At 46.4% G+C, this 24020-nt stretch overlaps 1 protein-coding gene across 1 annotated transcript in view; it reads right to left on the bottom strand.

The window, feature by feature from the left end:
- The window catches only part of NT5DC3 (5'-nucleotidase domain containing 3), a 57919-nt gene that overhangs the window by 9356 nt on the left and 24543 nt on the right, over positions 1–24020 (bottom strand). The window contains exons 3-11 of the mRNA XM_077778482.1: positions 18208–18282; positions 17713–17768; positions 11824–11914; positions 10797–10934; positions 8613–8673; positions 8105–8207; positions 7867–7968; positions 5314–5395; positions 4125–4211 (exon numbers count right to left, since the gene is read on the bottom strand). Of these exons, the coding sequence (XP_077634608.1) occupies positions 4125–4211; positions 5314–5395; positions 7867–7968; positions 8105–8207; positions 8613–8673; positions 10797–10934; positions 11824–11914; positions 17713–17768; positions 18208–18282 (795 nt within the window). The remainder of the gene's footprint in view (positions 1–4124; positions 4212–5313; positions 5396–7866; positions 7969–8104; positions 8208–8612; positions 8674–10796; positions 10935–11823; positions 11915–17712; positions 17769–18207; positions 18283–24020) is intronic.

The raw sequence follows: 24020 nt of genomic DNA, 5'->3' as shown, positions 1-24020 counted from the left end.
AAATCTGAAGCAGGCTCCAGGCTCTGAGCTGTCAGCACAGAGCCCGATGCGGGGCTCAAACTCGTGAACTGTGAGATCATGACCTGAGCTGAAGTCGGATGCTTAACTGACTGAGCCACCCAGGTACCCCTGGCACAACCTTTTAAACATTCCCAACAGTGGCAAACCTTTGAAGGTGGCTTTTACTTCTGAAAATAGATAAAAAGTCATGTGGAACATTCCTAAAACAAAAGTACATGATAATATATTAATAATAAAACTAATTTCCTTCTATGCCTTAACCTGGTTCTCAAATCTATCCCAAAAGAGGCACCCAAATGTGTTTTGCGAAACAGCAACAACATTAGAAATACCTACATTCCCCAAGATGACTCCCTTGAAGGGTAATGTTCATTGCCCACATAATTTCTGACATTTTAGGTAATGAACTAATCTTACCACTTTACAACAGTGGTTTTCAAACTTTGGCATGGGATCCAACTATATGCTATCCCCAAGAGACACATTTAAAAAAAATTTTTTTTAAGTGTATTTATTTTGAAAGAGAGCCTGTATGCACAGACTGATACTGAGTCAAGGAAGGGGCAGAGAGAGAGGAAAAGAGAGAATCCCAGGCAGACTCCACTCTATCAGCACAGAAACCAATGTAGGGCTTGAACCCACAAACCATGAGATCATGACCTGAACTGAAATTAAGAGTCAGATGCTTAACCAACTAAGCCATCCAGGCATTCCATATTTTTGTTTTAAGTAATCTCTATACCCGACACGGGGTTCAAATCTATAATCCTGAGATAAAGAATGGCACAGCCCACTAAGCTAGCCAGGCACCCCCTCCAAGAGACTCATTTTAGACCTAAGAACATACATAGGTTGAAAGTGAAAAGATTAAAAAAGATAATCCATAGAAAGAACAACCAAAAGAGAGAGAGGAGTGCTATACTCAGACAAAATAGACCTCCAGTCAAAAACTGTTACAAGATACAAAGAATGACATCACCATAAAAGGTGATTTCACCAAGAATATAAAACAATTGTAGGCATATATGCACCAAACATTAGAGCTCCACAATAAAAGAACTGAAGGAAGCAATAGTCAGCTATGCAATACAGCAGGAGACTTCAACAGCCCACATTCTATAATAGAAAAACCGCCAGACAGGAGCTGTATCAGGAAACAGGGGACCTGAAGAATAAGGGAGACCATCTGGATCCGCCAGGCAGGTGCAGAACATGCCACCCAACAAAGCAGAATGCACATTTTTCTCATAGTGGACATGAAACAGTCTCCAGGACAGACCTTATGTTAGGCCCTACAACAAGTCATAACACATTTTAAAATCATACAAAGCATCTTTTCTGGTCACACGGAATGAAGCTAGAAATCAACAACAGAAGGAAAAACTTAAAAGTTCACAAAGATGTGGACATTAAAGAACACCCTCTAAAACAACCAATGAGTCAAAGAAGAAATCACAAGGGAAAGGAGAAAGTATCTTATGACAAAGGTAAATGCAAATGCACACATGACACACCAAAACTTATATGATGCAGCAAGCACGGTGCTACAAGGGAAATTCATAGCCATACACGATTACTTTGGGAAAAAAGAAAGGTCTCAAATTGACAATGAAACTTTATACCAGAGGAACCAGAAAAATAACAAACTGAACTAAAAGCTAGCAGAAACAAAGAAATAATCAAGATTACGGCAAAGATTACAACAGAGAAAAAAAAGGGGGCACATGGGTGGCTCAGTTGATTAAGCTTCTGACTTTGGTTCAGGTCATGATCTCACTGCTCATAAGTTCCAGCCCCGCACTGGGCTCTGTGCTGACAGCTCAGGTGCTCAAGCCTGCTTCAGACTGTGTCTTCCTCTTTCTCTCCCCTCCCTTGCTCATGTTCTGTCTGTCTCTCTCTCTCTCTTTCAAGAATAAACATTAAAAAAAAATTTTTAACAGGAAAAAAAAGGAAAAAGAACAGAAAAACAATATAAAAAAATCATTGAAACCAAGAGTTGGTTCTTCAAAAAGATCAACAAAATAGACAAACTTTTTTTTTTTTAATGTTTTATTTATTTCTAGGAGAGAGAGAGAGAGACAGCGTGAGCAGTGGAGGGTCAGAGAGAGGGAGACACAGACTCTGAAACAGGCTCCAGGCTCTGAGCTGGCAGTCAGCACAGAGCCCAACGCGGGGCTCGAACCCACGAACCGCGAGATCATGACCTAAGCGGAAGTCGGACGCTTAATCGACTAAGCCACCCAGGCGCCCCAAAATAGACAAACTTTTATCTTGACTAAAAACAAAAACCCAAAGACTCAAATTACTAAAATCAGCAATTTAAGCAGTCACTACCAACTCCACAGACATGAAAAGAATTGTAAAAGCTATAAACTATAGTACAGAACAACTTGAATAACCTAAGTGAAATGGACAAACTTCCAAAAATACACAAGCTACCAAGACTGAATCATGAAGAAATGGGAAATCTGAAAAGACCTCTTACCTAGTGAGGAGATTGAATCGGTAATCACAAGTCTCCCAACAATAAAAAGCCCAGGACCCGTAGGATGGTTTCACTGGTAAATTCTACCAAACATTTAAAAAGGGATTAACACCAATCCTTCTCAAATTCTTCCAAAAACTGAAGAGGAGGGAACACGTCCTAATTTATTCAGAGTCAACATTACCCTGACCCCAAATTTTAGTGTGAAAAGCAGTAGACATAGACAGCTGAGCTCCACCACAGTTTCTGACTCAGTAGGTCTCATGTGAGGCCTGAGAAACTGCATTTCTAACAGGATCCCATGTGACACTGATGTCACAGGGACCACACCTAAGGAAACTACTGCCTTGTGAGTGCCTCTCATAAGGCTAAGACCTGTGCGTGTGTGTCCCTTCACAGGGCCACGTACCCGCATGCCTCAAGGGCAGCACAGACTTACCTTATCAGGGCCCAAAGACACTGCTTCGCAAGAGGCAAATGGCTGCAATGCCATGTCACTCGGCCAAACCTTCTGGCAGTGCGGACACTCTGACAGCAGCACTCTGATTATCTACGGCACTAATAAGCACTTCTATATGCATTCCCTGATTTCACACTGCTCACAAATAAGGATGAGGGGGCTTGGAGGATGTGTGCAAGGTCACACAGCTAAAACAGCAGAGTGGGGATGAAAACCTGTCCCGCAGTGCTGAGCCCATGATTCCTTCCACTAGACCTTAGCCCAGCGGCCAGACTCAATTATGCGGGGTGTGTGCTGGAATCGCCTGGGGCCAGTGTCCCTGCACACAGGCGCCGGAATCAGCCCCCTCCCTCCTCCACCACCAGGCAGTCTGAAGTCTGAGGCTGTGTGCTCTGAAAACACCTCCCAGATGGGCCTCGTGCACAGCCCGTTACAGTTCACCGCTCCGAAGACAGGCAGACGTGAAGGGACACAAACACGAGACCACAGTGACGCGGGTCAGAATGGTCAGAAACACCAATCGGAGTTTGAGAGCCAGCCACGACCCTGTCTGCTTACTCTGCTGACACCAAGCGTCACTTGGATTTGCAAAACGTGCCTGGTGCAACCAGCCTGGGCCCAGGTAATAAACAGAACCCCATCGCACCGGGAGCAGAGCCGCCAGGAAGGGTGGCTGACTCAGCCTTGCTCCAGTTATACACTAAATCGTAATTCAAGTCCCGAGACCCCGCTACAGTCATTCCGATGGGCCTGAAAAACCTCACTTTCTTATATAATAGCTGTTTCCTGGAAATGCCAGGTTTTGAATTTGCAGGAGCTCCGACTGAGGTTACTCTTCTGTTGCATGTAGACGCTTCTTACATTTAATAAGAAAAAAAAAAGAACACTGGCATTTATTTCTTAGCATTATTTAAATGGAAAGGTTTTTCTGATAAATTGAGTGAATTGCTAATTTCTACCATTTCAAAAAAAATCATCTTTTTTATAGCTATGATCCATTCTATTCTGCAAAACACAAGATGCAAAAAAAAAAAAATGTAACTTAGTCCTCATTTTTATGCAAGCATAAAAATGGTCTTAAACAAGAGAGAAATTCCTTAGTAAGGAGGACTAACCCATCTGTCCCCCAACAAAGAAATGGAAAAACAGGCTCCTCACCGCCAGGTCGCTGTATATGTGGTCGCCAAAATACAACACTTTGGATCCTCTCCACCCAGTAAGTTTCAAAAATTCATATAAATTGCCCTGCAAGGATAGAAAAATATAGATAGTAAGAAAAAGAAAAACATAGATATCGTATCACGTGAGATAGAAACCTGTATCACCTGTAGCCCAAAATACTTATTTAAGTCTTTTAATTAAAAAATGTTCCATTTATAATTATTTGAACTATCAAAATATAAAGATAAAACCGTCTTTGTGTGAAATCTCTCAGGCTTTTGTTCTAAGTCAAATGTACATTCCAAAAATGATTTGTATTGTATACACCTCTTTGTAATGCTCTTACTACACTGAACATTCTGTGACCATGTCGGGAAGTATTACTCTACCATTTTAATAGCTAAGAAGTACTGTGATTCGTTTTACCAATTCCCTGATGTTGGACGTTTACCTTGTTATCTATTTTGTAACTCATGATAAACTATCTTGTAGCAAAGTTCTAGCTACATCTTAATAATTTTCTTGGTCTAACTTCCTAGAATTGGAATGGCTGTATCTTGGCAAATCTTTCAGGGCAGAAAATACACATACTGACAAATCCAGTAGTGTGTTAAAGACCCGCTAGGAATGTACCAGGGTTTGTTTGTGTTTTTAACTGTGTGGTACTGTTCTATAATTTCATGTGTTTTACAGATGTTACAGAAATACAAAAGTTTTAAAAGATGAGAGGAAGCAAACTCAGTAACATAATCAGGGTCAGCGATTCAATCATTTATTCAAATATTTGAGACCTTTACTGATACCAAAAGATATCAAAACTACATAAAACGCAGCCCATCTGGAAACAATTACCAATTTAGGTGAGTCACACACCATGTGATTCAATGCTTTTTGAAATGAAAAACCCAAGGTTTACTACCAGCATCTTAAATTGTATATACTATGAAAGTAATGCTTTAAATTTTATTTTTAAAGACTGTTCAATTCTGAGTTAATTTGGATACAGTACACTGAAAATATATTGAATTAAGTTTAAATTTTGCTGCCAAAGTATAAGCCATCAATTCAAGCAGAATGCTCAGAACGACGCCCAGCACTCGGTAAGACTCAACAAATGCTGGCAGTTAGCATTTTATAACTGACCACAAAGCAAAGGAACAAAAAGGAAAAATCAGTCATGAGGTACCTGCTTGTAAATCTGGCCTTTCTGCAACTTGTGGATCTTATCCCAGAGTAAGACACCTTTCTCATTCACCTTTCGGAAAGGTCTAACAACAGAAATGGGAAACATTATGATCTGTGGGAATCTGCTTACGAAATATGACATAATTACTTACTGGGAACAGAAAGGGGCTGCATAGACCTCGAAAGCCCTGGGCACCCAAACCCCACCTCCATGCTCCCTGGTTCAGTGCACACATCCAACTGCAGACCCTGGTATCCAAAGGTATTTAGGGAGGAAAGAACTCCAGGGTCAAAAAAATTTAGAAAACACTAGGCGCTACTAATGGCCCTCTTAAAAAGTCATCAATGGCTCTGAAAAGCCCACCCAGTACAGAACTTTCTTTAATCCAGATTTCCTAAATGCATTTGATCACACAGAAAATCTGCTTTGCAAAAAAAAAAAAAAAAAGTTCTGGAAATACTGCCTCAGTATGTGTGTCAAGCTTGGTACTTGAAATTCAGCCACTCTACATAAAAAACAAATCTGAAGATGAGGTATACATCATTTTATAATGGAAAATGGGAATAAGAGAACTCAGAAGCTCCTCTCTACTTACTAGATGGGATGCGCCCTGATTCATGAATCAATAAGGCCAATTAGATCTTTAAAATTAAAAAGAAAAAAAAAAAAGAATACAAGTCCAAAGTATGCAGTCCATTTGCCTTTTTTAAGGTAACATTTATTTGGATTGTTTTTCTGATTAGAAAAAATATAAGCTGATGGCAAAAAAATCTGGAAAACGAAGAATACAATGAGGAAAAGGAAAATGGCCCATAATCCCAGTGCCCGGGTATAAACACCTAACATTTCAGTAGGTATCTTTTAGTCTATAAAGATAACATCTATTATCCTTCTCTTTTTTATAAATATAAATGAGGATCACAGTGTATACTGATTGATATCTTTTTCTCCTCTAATGCCGTGAGCAATTTCCTGCATGATTATATATTCTTCCTACATTGCTTTTTATAGTCATAAAACAAGCATACTGCTTTTTTTCCCTAAATACATTATTTTTTATGGCTGTATAGTATCTCCTCCTATGGCTGTCCCTTCAGGCTGTCTCTGGCCATCATTAGAAGTAAAATGGGATGAACAGAGGTGTTGCAGGCATGTAGAACAAAGGCAAAATAAATGGGTGCAGGAGGTGAGGGGTGTGGGGAGTGAGGGGTGCTGCCCACCCCTCCCCCAGGAAATAGTCTAAGACAGCGCTCTGCCACTGTGTATAAGCGCAACGTGGAGAGGGCATTCTTACTGAAAGGGGAGATGAGGTCCTTGTCCTGACCACACCTGGGATCTAATAAGAAAGTTCAGGAGAGCACTTGGTCCATGAGAAAGCAGCAAGCCAGTGTATAGCTACTTTTGATCAACACTCTTAAGTTTTCCTTCACTCCCTTGAATTCTCAGTCTCTGCACATGGCTCTTGGGTTTGCCTCTTCCTTCAGGAATCACTGTGACACTTGGAAAATGGGAATTTAGGATCCCAAGAGGAATTTAATCCACTCAACACCAACTAAGGAGCACTGAATTATGATACTTTAAATCACCTGGCAGTCGGGGCGCCTGGGTAGCTTAGTCGGTTAAGCGTCCGACTTTCGCTTAGGGCATGATCTCGCGGTTCGTGGCTTCGAGCCCCGCGTCGGGCTCTGTGCTGACTGCCAGCTCAGAGCCTGGAGCCTATTTCAGAGTCTGTGTCTCCCTCTCTCTCTGACCCTCCCCTGCTCACGCTGTCTCTCTCTCTCCTAGAAATAAATAAAAAAATATTTTAAAAAAATAAAATTAAAAAAAAATAAATAAATCACCTGGCAGAAAGGGAAAGCCTGCCCAGTTACCAACCGCGGAACAGATAAACATGGATAAAAGTGCTTCTTTATACAAAATGCAGATTATTTTTATAACCCCAGTGCAGTAACTGTCAACACTATTGATATCGGGCGGCGGAGGGAGGAGAAGACTCTTGGTGAAGAGGTCGGTTCCACACATTAAAGACATTTCAGGATCCCTGATCCCCACCTATGAATGCTAAGAGCACACTGTAGTCACCGTTAGAACGCCACCACGTAAGTCTTGGTAGAGATGCACTCCATTTGACACAGAACCTGTATTGCAGAGTTTTGCAAAATCCAGCTGGAATTTTAAATGCACCCCTTAGAGCTGTATGTAGAAAAATACCCACCAGGCGGTTTCACTGTTGCTGTTGCCCTGTTACACTTCACCATGCATGTGCACGGTGAAGTGTAACTTATGATGTTAACACTATGTATGCCTTTTTCATTGCTGCCCATAGTTTTCTTAAAGCCTGACTCATAGGACTCAGGTTGAAGTGGGAACAGTCTCAAGCCGTCAGCTGTGCACAACCTCTCCTTGCAATTACTTGCTAGAAGGGTTAAAAATCAAAAGCTGTAATGTCAGATGCTTCTGATTTTCCAACTAGATTTTACCAAGGCACACTACCTAAGTATCCACGGCAGCAAAGGACTAGAATCTAGTTCTCCCGGAAAGACAGACACTCACCTCCGCTTATCGTTAAAGAAGTTTGGCTTCTCGGCCTGAACGATGACCACATCAAACAGGTCCCTCCAGTCTTTTCCAACAATATACCTCATCCCTTTGTCCCTGGAATGACACGTCAGCCCGGTTAGTCTCACAAGAGAGGGATTAACCACTTTTGCAACTTTTTCTGTCCAATTTGCAACTGTTAAGGTAAGTGGGAATACAGGCGTGAGCTGGAAGGTTGCCCACAACAACTTACACGAAGCTACTGGGGCTGTTGGTGATGAGAAACATCTTCTTGCCATGATCGGCCAGTTTGGCCAGCACCGCGCGGGTCTGCTCAGCGTAGCAGATATACTTTTCTGCGAGCAAGAGAAAAATGCACACACAGACTCAGCAACGAAGCCCGTCAGTCTGCAGGTGCTTCCTAAACAGGGCCTGTGGGTCCGGTACTGTCCTGGGCACTGGGGGGAAGGAAAGTCTTAAGGCGGCACAGTTGAGTGTGGCACACCACTACCCGGTCCATTGGGAACAAGACCCTGCCTCCTGGGTCTAAGTGAAACTAGACCTACAGCTCTCTTTTTGAGTCAGGACGATGTCAAGTTCTGAGACAAAGGGGAGGAAGATGTCCAAGCTGCGAGGAAGCCAGGTCCTCACACTGCACTTGGGAGGGCCCTCCAGCCCCTGAGCCCCAGAAATGAAGGCAAATGGCTGTCCGTGGCCTGGCAGAGGGAAAGGCTGCCCTCACGATGATGCTGCATACGTACCAATATCTGCTTCAATTGCTCTGTACATGATTCCTTTGATGTGCACATCTCGAATTGAATCCTGTTCAAAGAGAGGTTGTTTTGTCAGTGAAACTAGAAGTGAGGTCACCCGAGTTACAGGACAAGCGAGACAGCATTTGGGACAATGTCTGCCGTTAGAAGCCTGGTGATCCAGGCACCAAATGAGATCTAGATTCTGGTCCATTTAGCACAGGCGGCCCCTTGGGGAAAACTCAGGTTTCCATGGTGACAGTGGCAGGTTCCAATGCAGCTTTCCAAAGGGTCACTGGGAGGAGGTAACTTGTGTGAACAATTCTGAATAAAGGCCCACGTGATAAATGGCAATTTATATGCAGCATCATGAACAAACAATTCCAGGGCATCTGGAGAAAGGGAATCGTTGCTGTTTTCATCCTCCACCCTGCCCTAGACCCCAAGAGCAGGCTCTATCTTCTAGAGAAAGAGGTCGCGACCAAGGACAGGATCTTCAGTTCAGTCAGGCGAGGGAGTGTCAGGGAGACGGCTAACCACCCCCCACATGCCCCACAGTGTGGCAGCCACAGGCTGGCAGCTCTAGAGCACAGCCCAACTCTCGGGGGGCACTAAGCAGGTCTACTACCCAGGCCACATGCCCAGAGGCACATGGAAACTTACTGGAGGGCACAGCAGGGGACTGGGCTGCAGGCAAAATTGGGCCATAAGCCTTAGAAAATTGGGAGACTTCTGTCGAGTGAGCACCTCTGGACTGTAAACTCAGTCTTGATCACCTTCTTGCACAGGCTTGTTCAACTTCACATCAACATAAGGCAGGGGTTAAGGTAAAGCTGAAGCCAAACTTCCTGGCTTGAACTCTAACCTCTACCATTTACTAACTATGTGACTTGGGCAAGTTACTCAACCTCTCCATCCCTCAAATTCTTTAACTGTAGAATGATGGAGTAAAAATAGTACCTACCTCCAGGCATTATTGTGAGGATTTAATTAGTTAATATGCATAAAGCACTCAGAAAAACAGTGCCTGGAATATACTAGTGCATAAACATCTCTCTTCATGCCTGCAAAGGGTTATATAACTAAAAGTGATTCTTCTTCTTTTTTTTACAAGTGACTCTTAAAGATAAAGTATTTCTGTGCACCAAAAGGAGAACAGAAACTGAATATTTCACATTAGTTCAAATAATACCAGACTAATATTGAGAAACTAGACTTCATCCTTCATGTTCCTAAAACCCATGATTTTAGACAGCCAAAATTTAAAATCAGTCATAAGCATATAAGCATAAAAGCATTTTAGTACATAAATACAGATCTTTTAAAAATATAAGTACTTAGGGACACCTAGGCAGCTCAGTCAATTGAGAATCCAACTCTTGATTTTGGCTCCGGTCATGATCTCATTGTTCATGAGATCAAGCTCTTCATCGGGGCTTCACTGGGATTCTCTCTCTTCCTCTCTCTCTGTCCCTCCCCTGCTCACTCTCCCCTCTCTCAGATAAACATGAAAAAATTTTGAATACACAATATATACTACATATATGAATATATGTGCAAAAATTTGAAATATATATTAGAAATATGTATATTTAAATAATACATGAACATGTTTTTAAGTACTGAAAAAAGTTCAGACAGCTTAAAGAATACACATAAACACACACATATGTGAATACGAATTAAAATATATAAATGTGAAGATACATAAGCGATGTGCATATATGTGTGTAAGTTTCATAGTTGTCTATCCACCTCCCCCACTGGGGTTCTGCATAGCTTCTGCAGGGTCTCGAAGGCCCCCATGTAATCTCTGGGGACAAGAGAAAGGCCCGCCCTGGGCCACTGTAGTCCCACGGGCTGCAGCCTTGGTGTGACGTCACCCTCTCCCCGGGTGGGCTCAGGGGTGAGCTGGGTCGAGCTGGACCTCAGCCACCACCTGCCCCTCTGACAGAGGCACTGGCCCTAGCCTTTGGTCAGAAGGATAACATGTGAGTACTCTCTTCCTTTAAGACGAAATCAGACTGATTTCCAAGTGTCCTGATGTAACATCTTTCTTAACAATTTTCAAGGTAGAGCCGTAAATAAGAGAGGTCCCAGGCGAAGGACTGTTTCGAACACCTAACCAAAGAGGCTGATTATTCTGTCCCTTCTGCTAAAACGCCTGAGACACGCGGCATCGCCACCTCTCACCTTAACGTCTTTGTACAGATGGACGGGCTCATAGTCAATGTTGTTCTTGAGAAAGTACTCGTTCACACAGGACAGGAGTGACATCTCCGGCAGAGAAAAGATGTCCATGAACTGCTTCATGGTGTTTCCGTGAGAGCTCTGCAGGCAGGGAGGAATACTTCAGAGCGAGACTAACACCACAGCAGGGCCAGACTTGACATTTACCCGGGGGAGGCTCTGGCCATAACGTCTGGATCTTTCTCCCCAAGAAAAAGGTAACAAAGTAGAGGTGTTCACCTTTTTCTTCTCATTCCCAGCACAGCTGACACCCTACTCTAAGTGTAACTGGGAAATCCAAGGAAACACTCTGATTTCCCCCCAAAAGTCTAACCACTGTCACACTCCTGTCCAACTTCCAGCTCATACTCTCCCACCAAACCCAGAGGGAAGCCAGAAGGTCAATCGTGGCCTGGAGAATGGCAGAAAGAGCCACGTAACTCTCCAGAATGTGAGCACCCCCGTGCAGCCATACGGGAGCCTGAAAAAGAGCCCTTCTCTGAAGGCCTGTGATTCAGAGCCCTAATTTACCAGCTGACCGGGCATCTTTCATTGCATTTTAACAATGCAAACAAAAGCCCACCTAAATAAGACAAGGAGCAAAAGTCCAGAGACAGAAGTCAGACGCAGAGGCTTCCCCAGGGCACAGGGTGACCTGTTATCTTTGATCTCTGGGAAAATGACCACTGCTACATGGACTTCATCAGAAAGAGGGGACACACTGGGATGGGGTCAGGGGGACAGAGAAGAGCAGGAACAAGGAAAGAGTAAAGAGCCTTCAGCAGGTAGGGAGGAAAGGGATAAGAAAGGGGAACCATGATGGACCTAGAAGAAGCACCAACATACTAGCCTCTCTCAAATCCAGGGCCTCTCCAATCAGTCCCAAATGCCCTTGTCAGCTCTGCAGGAACACTCAGAGATCCTAAATCTACCAGGCCATGTTTCAAGAAGGAAACAGATAGGCTGCCTTAAATAAAAAATCTCTCATTACCTTTCCATAAAAGTCACTCATCTGTTCCAAAGGCACGTGGGACCCCTCGTACATTTCAATGACTTCTTCATCGGGGACAACGCTGAGGCCTCTGGAAAAATCACAGGCGGTGCAGTTAGACTCACCTAGCAAGAGCAGTGATTTTTCAGGCCTCTGGCAACTGCCAGGATTTTCAGCCGAGGCACAAGACGCCGCTTTCACAAGCAGGTGAACTGTGCCTCTAGTAACCACAACAAATAACAGGCGAGAAGCAATTACTATCACTACTGCCAGCATGCCATTGGTAATAAGGGCAGGAAAAATAATACCTACTAGATGCCGCATATGAATTCCACACAGTCATTCACTTACTTCTCAGCAATCCTAGGAGGGAAGCACTATTATCCTCTCATTTCCCAGCAGAGGCAACTGAGAACCAGATAGGTCACATATCTTAGTCAAGGTCAGCAAAGAAAGTAGTGGGTCAGGACCAGACCCCAGGCTTTCTGGCTCCAGGGCCTGGGCTCCTCAACCACGATGCCACACTGCCTCTCTCAATCAAGCACAAGGCTTCCTTTGCTTTGGAGTAGGGTTTGCTTTGGGGTAGGTCTTTGTTTCCATGTTTATGTTTTTAATACATTAGGGAAAGGCTAGCTTTGCCCCTATCACCCTTCTGACCTCTGATACTCTAACCCACGGTCAGTGCTGAGTGGGGGAAAAGCCATGCCTGAGGCTCGGGTGGACTAAAACCCCGTGATACAAGGCAGGAAGCCTGGATGCCACCTCCAAGAGGGATGACCCCAGATGCTATGTGACAGTCACGGCCAGCATCCTCATCTACAAACGGCTAGGGTGCCATCTGCCATGGGCCCGCCTCCAGGGGCCACAGCACAATCTGCGAGGCCAATCCAGCCCCTCCACAAAGGGAAAGGTGGCTGTGGGAGTCCGAGTGGCCGGGGTCTCACCCTGCCTCAGCCGCCAGCGCTGTGAGCGGTGCTTTCACTGGGGGTTTCATGTTCTGCCATTCCCTCCCCGGCACTGCCCACTCTAGCGTGTCATGAAGAAAAGTGGCTGCTCCCCGGACACTTCTCTAGGGAAGGTGCCTGAGAAATAGACACCAACGGTGAGGAGACCACAGAATGAATGCGGGAGAGTCCACGCGGTACCACAGTGGGAGTACAAAGAGTGCAACTAGAGTCTTAGTTACCAATATGAACAGGCTGCTAATCACATAAAATCACCTGGCCAACGATACGTACAAACTATAATTGATGGCTGATACACAAGTGTAACGGGAATCTAATGTCTGCCTCTTTCCTCTGTTCTCCACCCTCAGAAGACTTACAAAAATACCCAAGGGGACTGGATTCATTAATACTTTGCTCCCGATCTTGATTCACTTGCTACAACGGGGGCACTGTGACCAGAATGACCTGATCAATGACCTTGGGGCAAAGCTCCTGCTCAAATATCAGCGCTCAGGTGTGCACATGCCTGAAGTCCTAACATTTAGAAAGAAACTATAAGAAGTGAAAGAAATCTGCTGAGTGAGTCCCCTTTCTGCCCCCACACTAGGCACTACCCTACGACACATTCACAGGCACAGAACTGCACAAGCTGCATCTTTAAGGCCCAAGTAACCAGAGGTCAGCTCAAAAGCAGGGACACAGGCAGCTGCAGCCAGCTGAATTCCGCAACAGCCTGGGGCTGAGGACTGGCTGCACCTGGACGCAGCCTCAGGCAGTGCTAGGATCAAGACAGAAACTACTTGGGGGGCGCCTGGGTGGCTCAGTCAGTTAAGCGTCCGACTCTTGATTTCAGCTCAGGCCTTGATCTCATGGTTTGTGGGTTCGAGCCCAGCGTTGGGCTCTGAGCTGACAGTGTGGAGCCTGCTTGGGATCTCTGTCTCCCTTTCTCTCTGTCCCTCTCCTGCTCACTCTGTCTCTCTCAAAATAAATAAACTTAAAAAAAAAAAAAAGGAAACTACTTACAGAGCCCTGTGTGATTGCAAGAAATAGAAAGATTAGGAGTGCAAATCTGAACGAGTCTGTCCGGGGTTCAAATCCCAGCTTCCTTAGTTAGTAGGGGTACCAACTGGACAAGCAATTTAACCTCTCTGGGTCTCGGTGCCATTTTTAAAATGGGGAATAATAACAGCACCTACGTCCTGGCCTCACTGAGAAGACAGAAGAGACGCTAGCAAATGCACCTGTGACGAGAGCAAATGTACCTCACAAGGTCCCTGGGAAGAACTTAAGTCATGGGTACAAAATGGGGCTGGGGCACAGCCAGTCTGCCTCCACCTCTGCCCTGTGGCATCCACTCCCACAGCCCACAACACAAAATTCACACTGCAGCAGGTCTCAGAAACAGGTGAGGATGAGGAGGGGGCATTCTGCCCAGCCATGGGCTCATTCTTACCCCTCTTTGAAGGGAAAGCGAAGAGCATTCGCGTGCCTCTACTGCTCTGAGCACACTCTGGTCTGCACAAGTCACCCTGAGGCAGGCAGCGGAGTTATGCCAGTTTTACAGAGAAGGATACCAAGGCTCTGGGAAGATCAAAAACTTGCTCAAGGCCACACACATGTGAGGAGTGAGGGTGGTGTCCATGCTCAGGAAGTGTGACTCCAGAACCCAAATGCACACACTCCAGAGCTCACTCAGCCCACATATCCCCTTGGTACTGTGGCCACAGCGACCGCCCCAGGACCTCAACCTGGACACTCCTCCAAATGCCTCGGCTGGCATCTCCTGCCTAGCTCTGCCCATTACTCCTTACCAAGGCGGACAACTTGCCCACAGGAGAAGAAACAAGACAATTAGGAGTCCCAGGATGGTGTGGTCCAAGAAGAGGAAGGAAAGACCAAGTCAGGGTGAGAGGGCAGAGTGAGACCTCACCACAAGTCCTCCTTGAAGGAAGGACGGGTGAGATTTCAAGCAGCAGTGAGGCAGGAAAACTGCCGTGGGAGAACGCCAGTATGAACAGATGGCGAGAAGCAGGAAAGGAGAACTCAGAGGGAAGGAATATATGCACTGTGTGCACCTGCCTCGTGCACGCCGAGACTGGCTCTATCTGTTGAAAAGAAAGAGTCCCCTTCTCCAGTGGACCTGGGGTTGGGGGAGATCCTGGGGGTGTCACATGGAGGGGCCTGCCAGGAGTAAACCCAGAGGGAGAGAGCCAAGAGATGGAAAGAGTTCTGACAACATCAGTTTGGCCTCTGGAGCCAGCTATGCCTGCAACAAGCCTGTCCCTGGACCACACACCAGGTGAGCCCGTGCTGTGTTTCTGGTTAAGTCAGTCTGAGTTGGGCTTCAGTCACTTCTAACCAAGAATCTTAACCAATCCAGGAAGTGAAAGAGCTGTGTGTGGAAGAAGAGTAAGATATGGGTTTAGAGAAGGTTGATGGAAAGCCTAAGAAATTAGGGCTCCATTCTCTAGACAGTGGGGCTAGACTTGACAAAAGAGAGGGGGTTGCTGACGGCAACACTTTAGGTAAATCAGTCCAGCAACAATGCCCAGGATAGACTGCATTGCAGAAAACTGCAAGAGCCCAGGAGAAAAGGACTAAAAGTCTGAGCCAGGGAGCTGATAGCAGGAATGGACACAGAGGGACAGATTCAAAAGATCTGGTGAGGGGCGCCTGGGTGGCTCAGTCGGTTAAGCGTCCAACTTTGGCTCACGTCATGATCTCACAAGGGATGAGTTCGAGCCCCATGTCGGGCTCAGAGCCTGGAGCCTGCTTCAGATTCTGTGTCCCCCTCTCCCTCTGGCCCTCCCCCACTCACGCTCTATCTCTCTCAAAAATAAATGAACATTAAAAAAGAAAAAAAAAAAGATTTGGTGAAGGATTTCTAGTTAACCTAATCCATTCACAGAAGTCATGCCGACACAGGCCAAGCCACAGGCTCCAGAGCCAAACGGCCTGAGTCTGAATCCTACTTCTGTGTAGCCTTGAGCAAGTTACTTAAGGCCTCCGTGACTAACACTAGTGCAGACCTCACAAGGTTATTCTGAGGATCAAATGAGTTAAGTGAAATAAAGCCCTGTGGCAGTGTGTATGCTGAAGCAAGACTTCATGTTTCCTAGTGGCTAGTATTATTACCAGTACTACTGGTATTCTCATCAACACCACCAGCTCTTTTCCCTCCCGGAATGCCATTAAGATGATAATAAAAGAACAAACTACTCAAAAAGTGAAAGGAAATGAGAGCAAAGACATCAGGAGACAAGACATGTCAACATGTTTGTGTAAGACAAAGAGCAGACAAGGAGGCTCCTGACCCAGTCCGAGGAGAACAGGCCCCGAGAGGAAACGAATAACCACCGTGGCTACCCAGGGAGGCTCAGCCCCGTGAGGCACCGGGCGCTACTAGGGGATGTGCTCCAGCAAGACGAGGGAGTAAAGCCAGAGAGAGGAAGAGATGGGAACCAGGGAATGGGGAGAGAGGTAANGAGTAAAAAAAAAAAAAAAAAAAAAAAAAAGTAACTGATAGGTTATCTAAAACATTTGTTGAATTGTTGCGAAATAAACACATGGATGATATCTGTGATGGAGCATTTAGAAAAAGCTAGGGACACCGCTACAGAAAATGAGGCAAATAAAAAATGATGTTATTATTAAATCTAAGAAAAGGCAAGCACTGTTCAAGGAAGAGAGGGGTCACGGTGCATGACCTGGCGTAAGAAGGAGTAAGATGTGCAGAGTCATAATGCAAACACTGACCAATGCTGGAGAAACAAGCAGAACACGGATTGTCATGAGGCTCTAGGAATGAGGCAGAAACAGTGCACGTACACACACCAATTGCTGTCCCGTGGCAGAGATGATGTCCAGAGTTAATAAGTTAGGAAACAGAAATATGGAAAATAAGCACATTATTTAGAAATAGGAAGAAAAACACACACACAAAAAAATCAAGAGTGTAAAGGAGTTGGGGAGTGAGGGGGGGACAGAGGGCTAGGGCTGTCCACCATGACGCTTTCAGCCCAGATTCTGTGAACATATTTAACTTGGATTAAAAAAAAATGTTAACTTTAATTAGAGAGTTTGTGGGGTGCCTGGGTGGCTCAGTGGGTTAAGCGACCGACTTCGGCTCAGGTCACAATCTCGTGGTTCATGAGTTTGAGCCCCGCATCGGGCTCTGTGCTGACAGCTCAGAGCCTGGAGCCTGCTTTGGATTCTATGTCTCCCTCTCTCTCTGCTCCTCCCCTGTGCTCGCTTTTGCTCTTTCTCAAAAATCAATAAACATTAAAAATTTTGTTAAAAAAATAAAGAGTTTGTGAAAGAAAAATCTAAGATATGCACACCTCTTTTTTTAAGGTACAATAACCACACTCCTAAATCTTCCCTAAATTCAAGAATTAGAAAGGCAAAATCCTTCATTTTCAGTTACAAAGATTTGAAACTGAGTTAAGTGCTTCTACTAATTCCAATAAATGGGGAGAAATGTCTTACTATCCAAACTACTCAACAGCCGTGGTGGGAACAAGGACCCGCCGCCTAACCCCGGCATCCCTCCCCCCCAAACCCATACTCCAGGACCCTCCCTCAGCTGGCAGACAGGCACCTCAAGAGAGCCTGTCCTCCCGCAGAGTCCCCAGAACATCCCCTCAGAGTCTAAGCACATGTCCATCAGTCCTTCATCGCCTTGGTCACTCTGGACTGCAGTCACTGGTTTATTTATGTGGCTTCCAACTTACGCTCCAGGCTCCTTGGGGCATCCTTGTAAGCCAAACCCTCCGGGCCTGAGATGATAGTTAGTGCCAATAAATGTTCTTGAAGGAATGAGTGAATGAATCACAAATACACACACTGCAACCCTCTTCATCACTAAGCAGTCAGTGCGTCTTGAACCCCAAAGCCACTTGGTTACCTTGGGTGAATTAAATTTACCTCCTCTGACTCTTACCTGTAGACGGTTCCCAACTGGATGTAATGAAAAGCATCGATCTTCATCAAAACTGCCTTCAAAAACATAAACACATGCACAGGTGAATAACCAGACACACAGCATATTTAATGAGAACTGTAGGGGATCAGTAAGAATCCTCTAGACGCCACGCTGACAGGACAAGGAAGCACACTGAGTGTTTGACAGGTCTGCTTGCTGATGAAAGCACTGTGCAGCCTGTCACAGAAATGACTAAAAAATCTGCAAAAACAGCATGACAACTGACTCCTCCTTCTAGAAATAAACAGTATCTTCCAAATGGCTAAATGCATTCATTCATTTTTTTCTAATACACAATCTTCTGAAAAAGACTTCTGAAAAAGATGGGTTTTTTAATAATTCGGTTCGGCAGCCCCAAAGAATATAACTGAAAATCAGCAAAGAAAAGCACCAAGAGTGCATGTTATTCCCAAACACTATCAAACTGTAAAAGAACATGAGGATGAAACCTACCCGCTGCACGTCATAATGAAGTCCACGAATTGCAAAATTTGGGTCATACTCATACTTCCTGATTTCCACCGGATACTAAGAGAAAAAATGAAAGGAAGCATTTTTTAGCTAACAAAGTACTAAGTTCAAGACAGTGTCCACATCTGGTCCCTGTACAAAAGCTGAGGTGGCTGATGCACTTTGGTAGGAAGACAGGATCAGGACAGAACATAGCTTAGCCCTCTGTTTCCAGACCAAGTTCCTCTTGGCCACAGAGTCCTCCCTCCACCCCACTCCTGTTTATCTGCCCAAGCACAGGTAAAGCCTCACCCCTGCCCCAGTTTCTCTCATCTTAACTCCCCCTGCCATCCCTTCCCTATGCCTCAGACTCCTATATCCCTAAGACCCCGGAAATACATCTGCCTCTACCTCCAAGGCTTCACTTCCTCCTATTGTATGAAGGCTGCTGATGAACAGTCCCCTCTGTTAGAAACACTTTTCCCAACAGGTTACCAACCATCCATTCAGCTCATATTTGAGCACCTCAGTGTATCAGCTCCCTGCATGGCCCCACTACCAGGTTCCATATAGAGACCCAAATGGAAAACATTTCAAAGGCGGACAGGGGCCCTCCACATAGCATTCATTGTTTTCCTCATCCAGACTGTCAGCCGCTGCTCACCCTCCATGGGCTGGAAAGACCCCACCATTATCAGGTACAGTCTTCCACCCACTAAGGCCAAGGGGGCCCTGCTTCTCGGCATGTGGTACCCAGATCCTGCTCGAACCCTGCGAACATGCACAATATCTAGAGGCAGCTAGGTTTCCCTGGCATTTCCTATTCTTAAACCATTCCTCAAACGCTGCAAAAATCCCAGCTCCATTCTTATCTACTGGATTAGGCATCCAAGTCCTTCTCCCCCTCCCCAAATCTCAGAATTAGGACACCAGTTACCCCAAGGATAGCACCAATGTTCCGAGCGAGGTGTCTGCCGCTACCGCACACAGGCCCTACCATTCCCATTTTACAGATGGGGCACCAGGGCACTGAATGAAATGATGTGGCCTGGCCACACAGTTGGGGTATGGTGGGACGGGGAGTCAGGCTTAGGCCTTTTTGCCTGCCCTCCCGACTCCCCTCCACCCTTGGAGTACAGTCTTGCGGGACAAAAGAGTACTCCTGAGCCTAGAGAGGCTATGTCACCAGGGTCTTCCAATCACATGTCAACTGCTTACTAAAAACCTAGACAGCTATCAAGGTGCACAGGAACCTCCTCGCAGGACTGGACGAACTTACCATGACCAGGGCCACATTTGTGCGAGGACGCTTCCTGCTCCCACCAGGCTGAACCGCACGCAGCAAGAGTTCAGGCGGCCCAAAGTGCTGACTCAAATGTCACATCTGAGCTCATTTATCTGTTGCCTGCCACTCGTGCCAAGAAATCACCAGATGCTATTTCCACTCAGGGGCATTTCCAAGACTTCTGAACAGTGTGTACGGTTCCGCGTCTTTACTAACACACCCCGTACACACATCCCCGGGCCCCACCACACGGCGCCGAGGTCCAGCCTCCTGAGTGACGCCGTGGGACCGCCCGAGATCTCTGGACTCTCCTCCTGAACTTCGGAGTGAGGAGGAAGGGGTAGGACACAGGGGAGATATTTCAACATTCCTGCGAGAGGTGCCTTTTCACTGAGCCACATGCCACACGCTGTTTGGGCCGTTCTGTGACTTTATTCTAGGTACTCCTCACTGCACCAGCACGGAGGAGGTGAGGCATCTCCTGTCCGTATGTTGAATAATCTGAGAAGTAGAGTCAAGTGAACTGCGCAGGCTCACATAGACAGCGGCTGAGCCAGGACTCGAACCCAGCTCCGTGTCACACTCGAGCCCACTTCAATCCCCTGTAATCAACTCTGACAAACTCTGAGCCGCCACAGGAGATGCCTGTCCTGTGAGTTTGCTCAGGGGGCGCCACGGTAAGGAAGGCAGGGAGGGCTCGTGGTGCAGGAGCGAGACAAAGCGTGCACTCTCTGCGCACGGACCACACGCGAGTGAGACAGAGCCTGCACTCTCCACGCAAGGACCGCGCGTGAATGAGACAGCGCGCATGCTCTCTGCACACGGACCGCGCGGGAACGAGACAGCGCGCAAGCTCTCTGCAGACGGACCGCGCGGGAATGAGACAGCGCGCATGCTCTCTGCAGACGGACCGCGCGGGAATGAGACAGCGCGCATGCTCTCTGCAGACGGACCGCGCGGGAATGAGACAGCGCGCATGCTCTCTGCACTTGGACCGCGTGGGAGTGAGAGACGCAGCGCGCGCTATGTGCACACCGCACTGACCATACAGAAACGTGACAGAATATGCGCCCTCTGCGCCCCGACCGTTGGAGGCTGCAGCAGCTCCTTCTCTAACAAGGTCTATCCAGACCCCCGAGCAGGACACAGCCCAGTGAGACACGGCCACGCACCCACTCGTGGGTGCCAGAGCCACCCCTGATAGACACGCAGTGACCGGAGACTATGGCAGAGGCGGCTAAAAGGGACTCATGGGCCACTATCGTCACGAGGAACCCAGGCCCCAGCGCTGCGGGACCAGGATCGAATCCCAGTCCTACTGTGTGCTAGCTGGGTGACGCTGGCAAGTCTGTCTCGCTGTGTCGGGTTCTCATCTCCGGGGTAAGGCCACCAGGAGTCCTACCGCAGGTGAAGCAGGGAGGATAAAACAAAGGATGCATGGGGCGTGGGGGCGGGGGGGGGCGGCTGGCCCCGGGAGGAGAGCATGCAGCTCTTGAACTCGGGCTTGGGAGTTCAAGCCCCACATCAGGTATAGTAAAAGTAAAATATTTTTAAAACTTCATATTTAATTAGAAAACAAAGCGGGGCGGGGGGGCTACATGAGGGGCGGCAGGCAGTCTCTGGCACGCGGCCGTAGCAGGTGTGCAATGAAACGGAGTGGCTCTGCTGGACTAGGAATTGGGAGGCCTCGGCTTTCACACCCTCCCTTCTAGCCTCTGCTACTTCCCAGAGGACTTCAGGCAAGTCCGTAACCCCTCCAGGCCCCCTTCCTTTGTACAGAAAATGAAACGGACTGGGGTGATTTCTCTGCCCCACTCGTGCCCCTAAATTGTAATTCTCCGCCACCCGATAAAGTCAAAGATGTCCGCATGGCGGGCCTCTTTCCAACTCACACACGCGCCCGGGCCTGTGTGCGCGCACACAGACGAGCTCGCCGCATCCCTGGGAATAACCGTCAACAGAAATGTCCCGTCCAGGAAGCCAGAGCTGCTCCCCTCAGCCAGGGCGTTGCCCTTCCCTCCAGTGGCCTAGAACTATATTCTTCTAGACTCTTCACCAGGAAGTACGCTTCCCTCCAGTGGCCTAGGACTAGGTTCCCTGGACTCTTCAGAGTTGAGAAACTTTCCACCAGCCTGAAAAACATGACTCATTCAATGTGTCATGAAGATTACTTGTGTCTCTAAAAGCAGAACAAAGGGTATAAAAAGATAAAAGACCTGCACTGGGGATTTTTATTAACCCTGTCAGGTTTCCTTCAGTACCTGGATTGGTTCTAATTCCAAGGGTCATCTGAGCAGTCTGGCACATGGGGACAAAGGAAGAGCAAGATGCTCCAGAAATGTCCCTTACAAGCACATGTACCCCAATGTTCATAGCAGCACTCTCCACAATAGCTANAAAGAAATGTCCCTTACAGCTTCAAGCACAGTCAATACCCAGAAGTACCCACTCTGGATACCCAGGAATGTGCACGTCCTTCCTCCAGGTCTGCAGCTTGGCCATGCGCCCCCTTTCTAGCTAATCACAGAGTTCTCGACACAACTAACAACCTCTACATCACAACCTGTGAGTTCCTCAGGTCCAGATGCCTGTAAATACACGTTTTCCAGAGGTCTCTGTTCGAATGTTTCAGGAGCCTAAAAGATGAGTTTAGTTAGTGGCAGGTTAGAAGGGCATGAAAATAAAGTCCTCTAAAGTCTTAACAAAATGGGAAGCAAGTGCAAATCCATCCGCATCTGAGCGGTAATTCCACACCAAGCACAACACTCTCATCTCACTGTGTATCTCAATAAATAGGTCACGTGCTTACTGAGCAGGTACTTTATGCCAGGGCCTGGGAATACAGCAGCAGCGAATAGACAGAACAGATTGGACAGTCACTGCCCTATGTTTACATTCTATCGTGGGGAGGCAGACATATACAAATACGCAGCAGAATGGCCCCGTGGTGAGAAGTACCACAGAGCAAATGCACTACAAGGGCTCAGAGAGCTGAAGAAGAGAATAAAAAGAGGAGGAGCAAGGCCTTGCACCACCTGGGGCTGGGAGGGAAATTCCAAAGCAGAAGAAGAGCAGGTGCAAAGGCCTGGTAGTTCAAGGAGCAATGAGAACTCTGGTGTGAGGACAGGTGGGGAGGGAAGTGGGGGCCTGGGAGCACCGGAAGGACTTCTCTGTCATTCAAAGTATGCTGGGAGAGCTTCAGGGGGGGTTGGATCCAGGAGTGATATGGTCAGTGGGTGATGGTGGCCTGGCCCAGGGTGGTGGCAGTGGGGGAGAATGGGATAGAGTTAGAACATATTTTGAATGAGTATCTTTTGAAAGAGTGAAAAGAGAGCTCATGGCTGCACAGAGTGACCTCCTCCCGAAGAGCAGAGCATGGAAAAGGGAGGGGTAACTTTGTGGTGCAGAGACCCTATAAACACACCTCGGCCACATGATCAAGGCCAACATCATGGGCAGTGAGTCATGTAGACAGCATGTACCCTTGATATGATGGGGTGAGAATGACACTTTACCTCTGTGGTTTTCCTCTCCCAGAACCCACCACCTCAGTCTAATTATGGAAAAAAAAAAATGGCAGACAAATCCCAGGAGAAGGCATCCTAAAATATACCTGACTAGTACTCTTCAAAACTGTCAAGGTCATCACAAACCAGGGAATTGTGAGAAACTGTCAAAGCAGAGCCTAAGGAACCATGACAAGTAAATGTAATGTGGCATCCTGGATGGGACCCTGGAACAGGGAAAGAACGTCAGGTAAAAACTAAGAGAATCTGAATCCAGTATGGACTTCAGTTAATAACAACATATGAATGTGGTTCTTCAGCTGTAAGAAATGTACCACAGTAAACTGTGATCAAGAGGAAACTAGGCATGTGTAGACACAGGAATTCTCAGTATTATCTCTGCAACTTGTCTGTAAACCTAAGACTCTCCTCAAATTAACAGTTTATTTTTTAAAAAACAAGAGGGAGCGCCTGGGTGGCTCAGTTGCTTAGCGTCCAGTGCCAGCTCAGGTCCTAATTTCACAGCTTGTGAGTTCCAGCCCCACACTGGGATCTGTGCTGACAGCTCAGAGCCTGGAGCCTGCCTTGGATTCTCCATCTCCTTCTCTCAGTGCTCCTCCCCTGCTTGTGATCTCTCTCTCTCTCTCTCTCTCTCAAAAATAAATAAACATTAAAAAAAATTTTAACAAATATATAAAAAAGAGAAAGTGAGAACCCATAGCATTCACTGAGTGAAACACAGGAGAATGTGAGGGGTCATGGCTGATGTTAGGCTCTAGATTTGAAAAAAACAGGTGACTATTCATCAGTGCCTGATGATGACAGGGAACATTGAGGAGGGGTGTGGATCTGGAAGATGAAGTCAAGAACTCTTATTACTCTATTTCTATTCCTTAGTGGGCCCATGAAAGGAAAATACAGACAGAGTCATTACCCTAGATTTTGTTCTATTTTTATGAAAACTTGTTATTCTTTTTTAAAAAAAAAGCATAATTAAGGGACTAGAACTTTTACATTTGCTTTTT

Source organism: Crocuta crocuta, unplaced genomic scaffold (genome assembly GCF_008692635.1).
Source record: "Crocuta crocuta isolate KB4526 unplaced genomic scaffold, BGI_CrCroc_1.0 scaffold705, whole genome shotgun sequence".
In the NCBI taxonomy this organism is placed as follows: Eukaryota; Metazoa; Chordata; class Mammalia; order Carnivora; family Hyaenidae; genus Crocuta; species Crocuta crocuta.
This window is presented reverse-complemented; position numbering and strand designations above follow the sequence as displayed.